The 15460-nt window shown below is 37.1% G+C and overlaps 2 protein-coding genes across 2 annotated transcripts; both read left to right on the top strand.

The window, feature by feature from the left end:
- The first annotated feature begins 223 nt into the window (after window positions 1-223).
- Window positions 224-3106, top strand: LOC113063824 (zinc finger CCHC-type and RNA-binding motif-containing protein 1). The gene is made up of 8 exons (XM_026234175.1): window positions 224-371; window positions 481-579; window positions 1028-1056; window positions 1160-1271; window positions 1354-1461; window positions 1608-1720; window positions 2511-2580; window positions 2682-3106. Exons 2-8 carry the CDS (start codon window positions 496-498, stop codon window positions 2820-2822), a joined length of 657 nt encoding a protein of 218 aa, XP_026089960.1. The 5' UTR covers window positions 224-371; window positions 481-495; the 3' UTR covers window positions 2823-3106.
- Window positions 3107-3525: 419 nt separating this feature from the next.
- On the top strand, window positions 3526-15080 carry LOC113063841 (YY1-associated factor 2-like). The gene is made up of 4 exons (XM_026234226.1): window positions 3526-3678; window positions 3977-4102; window positions 11291-11419; window positions 14430-15080. The coding sequence occupies exons 1-4, from the start codon at window positions 3653-3655 to the stop codon at window positions 14668-14670; spliced, it is 522 nt and encodes a 173-aa protein (XP_026090011.1). The 5' UTR covers window positions 3526-3652; the 3' UTR covers window positions 14671-15080.
- Window positions 15081-15460: the final 380 nt, after the last annotated feature.

Genomic DNA, 15460 nt, shown 5'->3' with positions numbered 1-15460 from the left:
CCACAATCAAAAACAAAATGTTTCCGGTTTCATACCAGATATTCTTTTTTCAAAATAAAACCACTCAATCCTAATAAAATAACTTTATAAAAAATGTTGATGCTAGTATTTGCCGCATTTTAATTATAAGACCTTTCCATTGGTCTCTTTGGTTTATATAAATAGCAATTAATTTAGTGCATTTGTTTTGTGACGGAGGGTGTTATGTTGTGGCGGCGGCGTCTCTTTATCTTCCGGGTCGCGTTGCGTTGATATTTTGAATCGGATTTACACGCTGATTAAACGTGCATTTTCGCAAGTTTAGACACGATAAATGCAGTTGTTGTCATTATGGTAAACGTGTTTTAAATCAATAAGATTCTGGCGATTAAGTAAGTCTGAAATGCTTGTTTTATTGATGTTTTCCGTAAGCTCTTTTAGTATCACACCTTTGTTTATAGTCCTTGCATGGTTTGAAATATGTATTTTATTCTTTTGCAGATATCAAAGATAAATATGAGTGGTGGATTAGCGCCCAGCAAAAGCACTGTCTATGTGTCTAACATCCCATTCTCCTTGACTAACAGCGATTTGCACAAGGTACATATAACATCAGTTATATTTGGGGGAGTGGGGTAAGCCACTTGAGTGAGAAGTGAAACTAATAAACAAAATACATTTCATATGTATATATCTTTTATTTTTATTTTTGACGTCTTACCCTGAAGAATCTGACACACTTTAAACTTGAATGGACTGTCTCTAAATATATGGTCACATCACAAATATTATGCAAATACCTTAGAATAAGGGAGCAACGCATCTTATCACACTTCCCTTATAAAGTGAAAGTCGTGATATTTGCAAAGTATGGTAACCCATACTCGGAACTGGTAGTCTGTATTTAACCCAAAACACACAGCAGTGAGTAGTGAACATACACCCAGAGCATAGCCATAGTTACCCCATATATTACATTCTTTCATTACAGAATTTTAAAAGTAAGTTTACAAATATTGTTAACTTGTTTCTTGCAATTTCCCCACAGTTATGCTCAAAATATGGCAAGGTAGTGAAGTAAGTATCCTTTATTTTCGGGCTGCAGTGGATAGGTTTTGTTATACCTCTATAATTCTATCAAAGTGTTGCTTGGTCATAGTCACAATATCATTTTCTGAAGGGTTACTGTTGTCAAAGACAAGCAGACACGGATGAGTAAGGGAGTGGCATTTGTTCTGTTCCTAGACAGAGAGTCTGCTCATAATTGCTCCCGATCGCTGAACAACAAACAGGTATGATGGTTTAACATGACATCAAGTTAATAAAAAAGAACACATGAAGCCAAAGTTTTTGATTGCTCTTGAACTCTTTCAGTTGTTTGGGAGAACGGTGAAGGCCAGCATCGCCATCGACAATGGGAGAGCTACAGAATTCATCAGAAGGAGAAACTACTCCGACAAATCCAAATGTTATGAATGTGGGGTAAGTTTTCATCCATAATATGTGGGGTTATTCAATGATAATGTGTTGAAATGTGTTCATGTATTACATTTTTACAATGTGATATTCCTAATGTGTAGATGGTATTGCTTATATGTTTTTGAGGTCATGTAATTTGTCTCCGGCAGGAAGAAGGGCACTTGAGTTACGCTTGTCCTAAAAATTTACTTGGAGAGCGAGAACCTCCACCTAAAAAGGAAAAGAAAAAGAAGAAAAAGTTGCAGCAGCCTGAGGAGCCCGAGTAAGCAGTTCATAATATAACTGATAATTCAAACCGTGCTTTTTTTTTTATGCATTTAATGGAATGCATTACCCAAAAATTAAATTTGCTGAAAGGTTACTCACCTTTAGGCCATCAAAGATGTAGATGAGTTGGTTTCTTCATCTGAAAAAATTTGGAGAAACGTAGCATTACATTATTTGCTCACCATTGAATCCTCTGGAGTGAATGGGTGCCGCCAAATTTCAAACTGCTGAAAAAAACAAAAACAATACCACAATAATCCACAAGTAATCAGCATGTCTCCAGTCCATCAATTAACATCTTATGAAGTGAAAAGCTGCTTGTTTGTAATAAACAAATGTAAACTCTTGCTTTCAGCTAAAATAAATGAGTTTTCTATCCATAACATTGCCTTCTCCAGTGAAAAAGTCATCTCATCTGAATTAGGAGAGAAAAATGTAAATTATAATTTATTATAATCATGCACCTTTTCACTTCACAAGACCTTAAATTGTTAGACAGGAATCGTGTGGATTACTTGTGGAATTTTTTTTTTATCAGCTGTTTGGACTCTCATTCTGATGGCACCCATTCACTGTAGACAGAGGATGCATTTTTAACATGTGCTGTACATTTCTCAATGCGTTACGATGAAGAAACAAACTTGTCTACATCTTGGATGGCCTGAGGGTGAGTAGTAATAGAGCAAATTTTCATTTTTGGGGGGTCAAAATTATCCTTTAATCTTTTATATCTATGAACTTGCAAATAATATAAGTGAATACAAATTCTACTTTTGTTCTTTCAGAGAACCAGAGGACAGTGAAGAAGGAGAGGATCCAGCACTGGACAGTTTAAGTCAGGCAATTGCTTTCCAGGTCTGTGAATATTATATACTCTACAGTTCAGTCATCATACATTAATATTCCTAGTAAAAAAGGTTCAAAGAGAAAAATACATTTTTGCCTATCACCGTCAGCAAGCACGCATTGAGGAGGAGGAGAAGAGAAGGAAGCAGGTCACAGAGGATGTGTCTCAAGCATCTACATCAGAGGACACCCACAAACCCAAGATCAAAAAGAGCGCCTACTTCAGTGACGAGGAGGAGCTCAGTGACTGACTCATACTTTTATGTGTTCGGAACACATCGCCTCTTCTCAACCACTCTTACCTATTGAGAAGGTTACATATTGATCTGAATTTCTAATTTTGTCAAACTGTGTTGCGGAAATTCTGCTTACCTTCATCTGAGATGTTTGTTGTCATTTTATGCTCCTCATTCAGATAATTACACCTCCAAATATCGGGTATGTAGTAATGGGATTTAAAGATCCAGATTTTCTTATCTTGTAAATAAAGTGTAATTTTGTGTGTTTCGCAATTACATTCTTGTTATTGTTCCAGGAAGCATGGAAAATAAACTATTTTAAAATAACTTCCTGTCACCTTTGTCGTCAGCTCTCATTTTTTTACCCACTGATACAAGTTATGAAAGTTCAATATAATTACCAATTGTATTACCACAGTTTTACTACAAATACCATGTTTAAACTATGATTAGTGTAGCAAAACGATGGTTAATTTGTAGTCACCACAGTTTAAATATAGCTTTATTTGTGGTAAACCATAGTAAAATCTTAGTAAAGGTATGTTGCACCCTATTCGTGTAAAGTGCGATGAACGCATGTCTTTAATTTAGAGTAGCTCAGTTCCCTCACTCGCACTCGTCTCGCTCTGCGCCCGGTTGATTTGTGATGAAGCAGGAGCAGGAGGCTCAGGAGCAAGACCCTAGTTTTTGAGAAAATAGTTCGGCGCCGGATTGGTGGAGCCCGGTCACGTGGCCACCGCTGCGCTCGAGGTTCTACTACAGCTGGGAGGGAGCCGCTCGAGAGAGGACAGAGTGCGAGAGGCGGCTGTGCCTGCGACGCTTCGCACAAAGTTTTTTGGAGTATGGGAGACAAGAGGAGTCCGACGAGGTAAAAACAAACAGAAAGAAACTCCCTCAGCCGCGGCTTCGAGAAACTCGAGACCGTCTCAAGTCTTGAAACAGACCATTAGGCAGCGCGCGCCTGAATGAGAAAGACGCAACAGAGTGGCCACCATGGCGGACTGGCTGCTTTTATCAACCTTAAGTGTCATTTATTTAAAAGAAAAACAAAGCCCGCGTCGCCTGCGCAGGCGTCCTGCTGACTGTTTGCATGGATAGGATCATATGTGTGTCGGATATTTCTACAGTCCGATATGTGATGTTCTCTCTGTTTTGTTTTTTTGAAGGCCGAAACGCCAAACGAAACCCTCCGCCGACGACGGCTACTGGGACTGCAGCGTGTGTACGTTCAAGAACAGCGCCGAAGCGTTCAAATGCATGATGTGCGATGTCAGGAAGGGCACGTCAACACGGTGAGTGCGCCACACGACGCCTGCTTCTTCACATCTAGCTAGCTGCCTACCTAGACAACATTTTGGGCTTCACTCGATACCCCAGAACGCTGTCTAGATAGCCAGGTCGTTAGGTTTTGAGACAGCCGTTTGTCTTGGGTGTATTAATAATTACACAGTTAATACAATGTTTATAACCTCAGGAACCAGTGTCACGTTACTTAACTTAATCTCTGTTTGTAAAACACCCATTATGTCCTGATTAATGTGGGCTATTTGAGAAGTAATTGGGGTTTAATTTCAATTCATTTTGTAATTATAGTACATTAGCCAGGCATGACACAACCTATAAATAAACCACTGTGATGCCATACATTTTTTCCATTAGCAGTCTAAAACGATTTCAATAAATTGGCTTGTAAACCGTACATTCAGCTTAATTCTAATGCTTAAGTCGTTCATATTTTCATAATCTTCATAATTTGCACATCAAATGCATTAAAAATAGCAATTTGTAATAGGTTTCTCTGTTTTTATCTAAAAGCATTAGGAATGGACTCATACTACCGATAATACCTACTCATGTGGTATATTGGAGGTTAAATACTTGTACTTGGTATCAGTATCATTATTTAATGATTTAAATTAAGTGGTTGCTAAAGATTACTTTGAAAATATGTTAGTGGTTTGATAAGCATTTTTATGGAAAATCTCAAATTCATAACAAACATTTAAAGAATTAATGCTTGAAGACACAAACTTTGCCAAGGCTAAGCTGGAAAATTGTGAAGATAATGTTTCTGAAGTTGTGGTGACATTTACTGCTGTTCTGCAAATGTTAACCATCGAAATTGATATCAATAAGAATCAGCGCAATCTGGAATTTTGCATTGGTGTGAAAGATTTGCCCACATGCAGATTTCGCAACAGGTTGAAGTTGGTTTTGCAAATACTCCACGTTGACCAAAAAAGCTGCTTGGTTTGGAAGTAACTTTTGTATGCTGTGCTTTTTTTCGTTACACTTTTGACTAAAGTATGTGTTTTGCTGTATGTGGATACCCAGAGCTGTATGATACTTCTTCATACTTTTACAGAAACGGGAAGAAAAAGGATCTTGCTTAGAATAAATAGATTGAATAAAGACCAAAGATTACCTGTTTGAGTTACCCAAACAAATTATATTTTATGTTGAACCACTAAAGAGACATCAGAGCCAGTGGCAAATGTCAGAAGGACTAGCTGAGTTGAGACTTCTCTAGGCAGATACATGATCACTGAGCTCCCGCTGATTGCATGGAGCTGATCATCTCCGAAATCTGCGAAACACATTTTTAAATAGGCGCTGTCTTTATAAATAAACCGCATATTTGTGTTTAAAACAACTACATTCTCGCCTGAAATACTTTTAAAACTACATTTCATGACACGATAACAGTAATATTTTTAAAATTATCAGAATAAATGGTGGTTGAAATCACAATGCTGTGTGAACTCAACTGGCAGAAGCCCCTCCCATGACGCGAATTCGCATCTGTTGTGAAGTTAATTTCACTCGTGAATGCAGAGAATAAACTCAAAATGTTCAAGCATCCAACACACAGTAAGCAGGAAAATTAAAGTAATACTGTTTATAAAGATATGGTCACATTTCATGTTGTTTGCTGAACTTTCACGGTCAAAATCTAGTCATGAATAAGAATCTGGTATTTCGCACGAGGGCGAAACATTTCACCTAGATTTCAGAACAGTTGGTCATCCATTTCGCCATGTTGACCAACAAAAAGCTGCTTGGTTCGAAAGTGACTTCGGCGTGAGCTGTGCTTTCTTTCCGCTACACTTTTGGCAATGGAGGTTTAACTGAAATAGGAAAGAAATAGAAAATAACAGTACAAGAATACAAAGATTAATCAATTCAGGATTTTTCAATTAATCATACAGAATGTGGGGTCCTACACAATACTAGCATCTACTCTGCTTGTATCGGTCTCACAGATAACATCTATCCCGTGGCAGCGATCCATGAGAGCGCACTAATGACCTCATCAGAGAAGACATTTAATGGGCTCGTATTTTCTCACCTTCATCTCATCTGTCATAAAAATCCTGCTTTGGAACAGTCAGCGACTGAGTCGGCAGTCAGTTATTTCCCTTATATCATTAAGATGAGATCAGGTCAGGAAGTAAAACATTCATCATCTGCGTTTCCGAACATAAACGCACACTAAAAGCAGATGATGATGATGATGATGACAGACCTCAGTTGTCAACAACAGCGGCAGATAACGATCATCTTTCTTTAGGGAGATTGTTTATAAAGGCATAATTATGTTCAAGTTTCAGATCCCTTTACCACCGCTGAATTAAAGTATTATTACAGCAGTTATTTAAAGCCAACCAATGTTCATTTTTGCTGCAAAAGTGCGTGTGAGAGGGCGGTGGATTTTTATGTGGGGGTGGGGAGCTGTCACTCGTCTAGGCCACCACAGCAGCTGGCGTCCAGACGGCCTGAACTCATTTGCATTCAACGGCTTAATCAAGAATGCTGTCATCAAACGAGGCATCATCACATCAGGCACACACACACACACACAAGGATTCCCATGCCCATAAATAAACCCATGATTGCACATCTGCCCTGTTATAATGCCTCCGAGATGGCCACAAATGATGGGGTTTAATGATGATGTCTTCTTGATTGTATGATCCTCGCAGGTCATTCATTTATGAAGAAAGGAGAGCTTCTTGACACGCAGCTTGTTCACTCTTCTTCTGCTTTTATTCTGCATTTGCCGAGTGGTTGTATGTGTAATGCCAATGAAATGCATTGGTGTTGATTGCCGCTTTCAGCTTCGTCGTCTTTGAGCAGCCGTCAGATGACAACCGTGTGTTCGTTTAGATTGCGGTTGTGTGCAGCGGATAGCATATGAATGTTTTATAAGGCTAAGATTTAGCTGAGCCTAACTGATATGTGGCGAATGATACAAGGGTTAATTCAGAGCATGTTTGTGGGGCATCTCATCATATTTAATTTGTTTTAAAAGACATTGTTTTAGAAAAAAAATACAATTATCTGAACGTCAGTTAGAGCCTGTGTTGTTTTGGATCCCATTGACTTGCATTATAAGGACAAAACCAGGCAAAACAGTCTTCAAATTAGTTATTTTGTGTTTAGCAGAAAGTCATACAGGTTTGGAACAACAGGAGTGTAAAAACGTCAAAAGTATTATATTGGGGTAAATTATCCATTTAAATGACGCAATACTAGTTCCTAAGTGAATGTTGTTGTTTTTTTATGTTGCTTTGACTCATTTGCTCATTCGAAGAGAGATTTGTTACCTTGCGCTGACAGAATGACATGTAATTGATGAAGCTGCAGTGCTTCTCATTGAGCATTTCAGGCCATTCCCTCGCTGACCTAGCGAAACTGCCGGTCAAACCTCTTATTTCAGTGAACCGACACTTTTTGCCCCCAGCGAAAACTTTGCTCTGCAGGAGAGAGTTTATACCATTCAATTACTACAAAATGTAGAGAATGTCCCCTCTAGACCAAGCCGTTGTTTTTATTTTTTACTCAAGACCTCTCACGATGAAGAACTGGAAAAAGGAAGGCTGTATTATATTTTGTTTCACATTGGAGCTCTATTTGACCTGACACTATTGTACTTTTGTGCTGTCACAACCAGTTTAATGCTGTCGGTTATAAATTGTTGACATAACCTGTGCGCGCTATAGGGGTATCGCTAAAAGAACTGGACCCATCATCCTTCATGACTGTCAGTGTTGGTGAGGTGATGACAAACTGAGGATTTTCATTGCAAATGATTACAGAGCACAGCATAAATCTAAATTCTGCTGTCACAGTGATATTTTCTTTTTGCTTAACGATGCGATAAAACATGGATGAAAAAGTGTGTGTGTGTATATATATATATATATATATATATATATATACACACACACACATACATACATACATACATACATACATACATACAGGTTTGTAAGTAGATTTAAATCTTTTTGCACCAATATCTTGCATTTTAGGGCATAACTGCATTTAAAGTAGTTGTTGCCCTGCATCATATTTGTCAACAGTCAACTGTTTGAAATGTAAGATGATGTACAGGGATGGGGGCGGGGCCAGTGCATTAACTGCGTTAAAATATTTTAAATTGATTTTTTTTCCATAACAAATTGACCCTATATATATATAAACATTTTAATATTTTTTTTAGTTTTTATTATAATACCTGCATTATATAGTAATAATTAGTGTGCAATCTTGACATATTTCGAAAAAACAATTTGTAGCTATATGCATTATTAAATAAGTTATACCATGGCTTTCACATGCTTATCTAGTGTATGTTATTGGATGACTAGTCAGTCACTTGCTACAGTGTGGCATTTGAAAGAGTTGAGCAGCATGTGAAATCCTCTCTAATTGCGTGTGTGCAGAAACCCAGAGCGCTGCACTGCGATTTCTCATCTATTTGCCCAAAAAGGCAAACCAAATGCAGTCTGAGGAAGCGTTCCCAGCATGCCTCTGCCAAATAAACAAGAAGCTACATAAAACATCTACATTATTCGGTAATTACAAGAGCCAGTTGTCATTTATTAGAGAAATTTTGCATATAGTTTGCAAAAGCATGCAAAGGCGCATGCCCGTACCGTCTCAAATGGGTTGACCTCATTTAGATTCAGACAGTTATGGGCCTTTGAGGAAAGGAGAGAAAGCTGGATACAGAAGCGAGGGAGAAGTAATGTGGAACTGCAGTGTGGGATTTTGAAAAGCAGCTAAAAGGAAATGCAGACACTTGGAAAGAACCGAAAAAAAAAAAAAGCGTGGAGAGTTGGGACGGTGGGAGGCAGTGGGCCATCTGTCAAACAGGGGACTTGGCAGTGGAGCGAAGGAAGGAGCAGTATGGAGACTGCATGTTCACACAGTGTAGTGCATTAATCATGGTGTCCCCTCCCATCACTCAAGTCCATGAGGACACAAGTCTCCCCGGTACAGTCATTACGCCATTATAAAAACATGCAGATATGAACACATCTGAGAGACTCTCGGCTCAGTGTAGAGAACGCAGCCCTCATGTCCTTCTGATTTAACACTGTAATGTGGGAAAATTTGTTTTGTTTGTGCACTTATAGAAAAGACGACATCTTTGTAGACACATCAGTAATCCTTTGATGTAATAGCTGACATTGATGTGAGATTATGACGAAATTCAATGCGTTGGCTTGATTTAAACAGAAAAATTATTTGAGAAATTGAATCAAGTTATAGTGTGAGAGACTTTGCTAAGAATACGCAATATATATTGGTACCATATTCATTATTATAATTATTTTTTTATTTAGATATTAAACATACTGTATATTTGATTGCACGTGCTAGTTTCTTCTATTTCAACATTAATTTTATATCACTAATATTTAGCAAATCTAAAAATGAATATCCATTTTCATACTGTACATTATAATGTTTTGTTGCCTAAATTGACGTTATGGTTTATTTTAAATGGTTTTAGTTTGTGTTTACAGAATAGTGTAAAATTTTATTAATATGCCTTTTTATAAGTTATCAGCCATAACGTAATACAATTAGTTATTACATTAGCAGCATTAGAACATTAAATATGTATTAAAAATGTATTAAGAAAATTAAATTATTGTCATTATTCCAAAATAAATCTAATATTAACTGGCTTGCTTTGCCTTTCTGCATTACTGTAAAGGATAAATGTAAACTAATAGCACGGATTACATAAAGCATAGTTGCAACATGTGTGCGTGAGACGGAAAGTGTCTAATGATTGAGTAATTTCACAAATCTCTCTCTCTCCAATGACAAACGTTCAAAAATAAGCAGGATCAACAATGTTAATGCCGAATTGCTTTGTCTGGCATGGAGGAAATGCATCACAAAGTGATCGATTGATTTACTAACAGTGCTGAGTGTGAAGGGTGTTAAGAGTCCACAGCAAGCAGCTAGGTCTTGACATGCAGCAGAGAGCGAGGCAGGCAGACAGCTAACAACAACTAATAATGGCCGTTTTCACTTGCCTTGGGCTCGGGATCAATGCTAATGACCGGTTCTTGGCTGCTCTGCTTTAAGGCTCTAGATGTCCTAATTTCACATTGTGTAACTTCATTAGCTATTCCCAAAGCACCCGGGGGGTAATGGATGAAAGCGTAAACATTGCACCAGCACACAGATACTGAGAAGCTGTTTTTAAAAACAGTGTGTGTGTGTTGGCAAAGAAGATGGCTACAATTGCTGTTGTGGACTGTTTGGTGTGACAGCTGTTGTTCTTGACATTAGAGCAACGGTCACGGTGCATCCCTGTCGACTTCACCCGGAGCTCTGATCTGAGATCAGTATAGGTTAGTTCAGCTCGTAGGCCTAGATATAATCTGTAATTGCCGCAGCTGTCAAGTTGTTAAGGAGTGGTGCAACAACTGATGCATTGAAATGACAACAGCAATAGAGTATTCTACTAACAGACAACAGTAGGACAAGAAGGGCTGTTCTAGCAATTTCTGATTGGCTATTTACATCCATAGGTTCAGTGTGGATCTGGTGTTTTACATGGATTGTTATCATGATTTTATATTATGCATATATTCTCTCCGGTTTTTATTGTCAGTCTATTTTTTTAGGGCTGCCAAAGGTAATGTGTTAATTAGTATAATAGTGTTATTGCATCAATTTGCATTCTATTTCTATTATTTGTATTCCATGTACTTAAAACTGAAATAAAAATTGACAAACTAATTTTATTTAAGTTGTGGAATTACAAATGTATTTTAGTTTTTTCCCTTTGTTTTATTTATCAGTTAACTAATATATATGTGTGTGTGTGTGTGTGTGTGTGTGTGTTATGTTATGTTTAGACAGGGAAAGCTTGTATATTAGGGGAAGCTTATTACAGGAAGTTGAATTACCAGTTTTTGGCTTCCTGCTATAGAGAGGAAAAGAGATGAGTGAAATTGAGGCGTTTTTTCTACTAATGAGAAAACACATTATTTTCAGATTACTCTGTGTAGGCAAAACTTCTCAACTGGCTTCAACACTTGCCTGTTTTAACCTGCTTTTTCCCACATAGTCCTTTTCATCAGGCCCTGGTGAGCTTGAATCATGTCACCCTGATTTAAAATATCTCGCTTTCTCACTTCTCAGTCTTCCCTTTTTTTTCCCCTCAGGAAACCTCGTCCTGTCACACAGCAGTTTGCTTCGCCCACACAGCCCAAGAAAGAGAAAAAGGAAAAGACAGAGAAGGACAAGAACGAGAGAGAACCAACACTGAAAAAGAATAGCCACAAGAAAATGAGGTGAAATGTTGCATTACGGTCCCTGTATTCATAAATTCACTGCGTAGTTTGCACTCCTCAAACAAATTAAGTGGTTTTCTTTGGCGTTTTACATAGCAGGTAGCTCAGTCAGGAAAATATCATGTATTGTTGCTCTCTATGTGGAAACTATTTGAATATAAATTATATTTCATCTTCCGCAATGCACCGAGAATTATACTACTTTTTGTCCTCTTTTAGTGACAAATATTACAAATACAAATATTTGTAACCAATATTTGTTACAAAGTTTGGGGTCAGACTCAGTATCATTAATCTGTTCAAGGATGAATTAAATTGATCAAAAGTAAGATTAAAGTCATTTATAACCAGGGCTCTGAACCGGTTCAAGGAACGAAAACCGGAAACGAACGAAATTTTGAAAGGAACAGAACCAGAAACTAAATCAAATTTTATAGTCCCGAACAGAATCGAAAATTTGAAATGGCGATAATGAGTTAATAACGTTATTTTATCGTTCCATTTAATATTTGAAATTTGCTGTCAACCAATCACGAAGTCCAGCAGTACCTATGCAAATGTGACGCTGAAGCCAGAGAGTGAAATGTCCGCTCAGCTGTGAACTCATCATAGGCAAGTCTCAATGACAATGCACCGCCTTCAGGGCCGGATTAAGACCAAATTAGGCCTGATGCTGCAGCGCAAAAAGGGACTATTTTTTCTCGGCGTTGGTGCATGTGCATTCGACACTCAAGTGCCAGCATGCTTAGCCTTTCCTGCCCAACTGAGGGCCGCAGCTCTCATTTGATTATTCCCAACTTTGAGAAGCTCCGCTCGCCTGGGGCATTGGACATCATCATGCACAGAAAGATGCGCTAACCAATTTCGACATTTGGAAACGTGTGAGAAAGATAAAGTGATGACAAAAGCTCGTACAAGCTCTGCTGATGCGTTCGCAGTCACCGGTTTCTGAGTGCGCATGAATGCAACTAACTGTATCCGATTTGACCGATTAATAATCAGTTAAACGGTTTAAAAAGTCATTTATTTATTTCAGTAAAGTATCCAAATATTTAAAAAGGTTTGCTGCATGGTTAAAATACGCTATGCGTATATATATGTATGTAATGAGAGAGAGAGAGAGAGAACTTGCATATAAGCCTATATGTTTTTAGAGAGAAGAAAAATATATTATTTCATTCAGAAATGGACATAATGCAGACACAAAATGTTTACAAACATCAGGCTATAATAAACACTAGGCTATTTTGTATGATCATTTGTCATTCAAATACATCGCGAATACGGAAACTTTGATTTTGTGTGTCGAATGAGACCCAAAGTTGGTTTCAGTTTCATTTTAGCCTAAATTAATTAGTTTTAGTTTTTCGTTAATATTGATATACCTTCTTATATTTTTAATTGTTGTTCTTTTCTAAATACTGTTAATTGAAATGATTTTGTTGTGGAGTGAGGGGAACTTTTTTTTTGCTATATTAACCTCAAAATAATTCTTAGAATGAAATTTGGTGTCCGACTGTCGGACGCATATACAGCGTTACTTATTATACATTTACTATTATTCTATATTCTTTATATTAAATAACATTTTAGCACACAGATACGTAGGGAACGATGAAATATTTGGATTTGTGCCGAAAGAGAGAGGTATGCATCAGCTTCACCTTAGATTAATTTGTTTTTGGATTGACGTTTTTATAGCCTAAACTAATAGCTGTTTTTATAATGTTTTTAAACATTTTGCTTTAGACTACAGGCATTTTAGCCTTTATTATTTCGGAAGTAATATGGATAATCAAATGCGACGTGAGCCGGAACTTTTTTTTTTTTTTTTTTTTTTTTAAACGCAAATCTTATGATGTTGTTTTTTTCTTTTAACAATGCAGCAAATATTTTTAAATATCTTAAAAATACTTTTTCTTTAAAGTGTTCATAGATTTTTTTTTTTGTGATGATGATGCTGTAGCCTAACTTTACAGAAGATTTCTGTTTCAAATAAAATCCTATTCTTTTGAACTTTCTATTAATCAAAATATCCTGAAAAAATGTATCACAGGTTCCACAAAAATATTAAGCAGCACAACTGTTTTAAACAACAATAATAATGATGAGAAAGTTTCCTGAGCAACAAATCAGCAAATAGTAAACACCTGTATTGAATGGTAATATTTTACAATATTACTGTTTTTACTGTATTTTAAAAATGTACTGTTTTTGTGTATTTTTCCGAAATGTTATGTATTAGAGCCTGGCCGATATCTCATTTTGCCGATTTTATCGGCTGATATGAGTCTGTCGCTATTGTATCAGTGAATATGCCGCAGATATGAATTTTTATTTTTTTACAGAACATAGACCTTTTTCCTTAGTAAATGATGAGTGCCACCATTACACACATGAAATGCTTCTAAATGGTGTAAATACTTGGTTTGATCATCACATAATACATACACTCATACACTCACACACATATCTATATATAGAGGTCGGGCTCTATTATTTATATGTTTGTTCAAATACACGTTTCTGTATGTTAAAAAGTCTTCAAATTAATGTTTCTGATTCATCTCTTTAATGATTAGTTTGTTCATTGACTCCCTGATTTTTTTTTTTATTACCTCTGGTGAAAATGAATGAGAAAATGCTTTCAAAGCCAATGCCGCCAGCCTCACCTTCGTGCTCTATTATATTAGCAATTCAAGTCAATTTATATATTAAGCCAAATTAACTTAATATAATACAGATTTAGTTTCAAAACAGCTTCACAGTAACAAACAGTACAGTGTTGATGTTGCTAAATGCATCAGTTATGAAACTATTTAAATTTCAGCTGTAAAGCAGCTCTACAGAAGTTCTCAGTGCAGCTAAGTTTAGTTTGGTATCGATGTTGTCAAGTTCATCAATTATGAAATGCTATAGAGAAGCTCTACAGAAAAAAAAAATGGTGTCATTTATTCAGCTCAAGGGATGTCAAGCATGTCTGATCTGTTCTTTGCTCACTATCCTGTAGGCCCAGGTTAAAAAATGTGGACCGCAGCAGCGCACAACATCTGGAAGTGACAGTGGGGGATCTGACGGTTATCATAACAGACTTTAAGGAGAAAACTAAGCCCTCCTCCAGTTCGTCCTCCAGTGCAGCTGGAGACCACCACAGCCAGAGCGGATCCAACTCAGACAACACAGAGAAGGGGATCTCCAGATCCTCGTCCCCGCGAGGGGAGGGTTCCTCACTCAATGGGGAATCTCACTAAGAACCTGTGGATTACGAACGTTACTTCCAGTCTCCTGCACCTAATATATCCATTTTAAACGAACAGTTACAGGAGCGTGCTTATGTATGCCAAGACTTACCGAGACACAGACTTAACCCAGCAATATAAGCCATCTCTCACTACTTACCACAGTTATAAGATCAGAAACATAGGATTTGACCACAATACACTCACCCTGGTTTCTTACAATGCCCAGTAGGTCAGCTTGAGATAAACTGTAGAATTTGTAAGCAATTTTGATGATTGAATTTTGACGATTTAATTCCTATAGCACGTGGTAGTATTATGAATTGGATAAGTATTGTTTTTATGTTTGGATTTGGACATTGACACCCATTCTTGTTCTCGTCATTATCTTAAATGGTTCATTTCATAAACCATTATTTTTTTAAAACCATAATGTAATTTCTGCACAGCACCCATTACGTCTCGACAATTAGCCCTGGGGCTTAAAAACATTCAACTGGAACATTGTTCTGAACGTATTTAATGACGTGTCTGTTGCAAATTGTTACTTTAATATACTTTAAATGCATTACATGATGAAGTCATCTATGAATAACTGTGACCCAACAAGACTTCCTTTCTCAATTGTTTGTTGCACCTGTTGGTACTTTTTGTATGGTTTTATGAGATGCAGAAATTAATTGTTTAAATTGTTCTTGTTCATGCGGTTTTATTTGAAACTTGTCATAGATTTTCATTACTTGTGCGGCTAGTTTCTACCAGCGCTGTTTTGTGTTAGACTGTCTTGATATTAATTCTGTTA

The sequence above is a fragment of the Carassius auratus genome, chromosome 4, assembly GCF_003368295.1.
Source record: "Carassius auratus strain Wakin chromosome 4, ASM336829v1, whole genome shotgun sequence".
Classification (NCBI taxonomy): Eukaryota; Metazoa; Chordata; class Actinopteri; order Cypriniformes; family Cyprinidae; genus Carassius; species Carassius auratus.
Note: the sequence above shows the minus strand (reverse complement) of the source record. Positions and strands in the feature narration are given on the sequence as shown.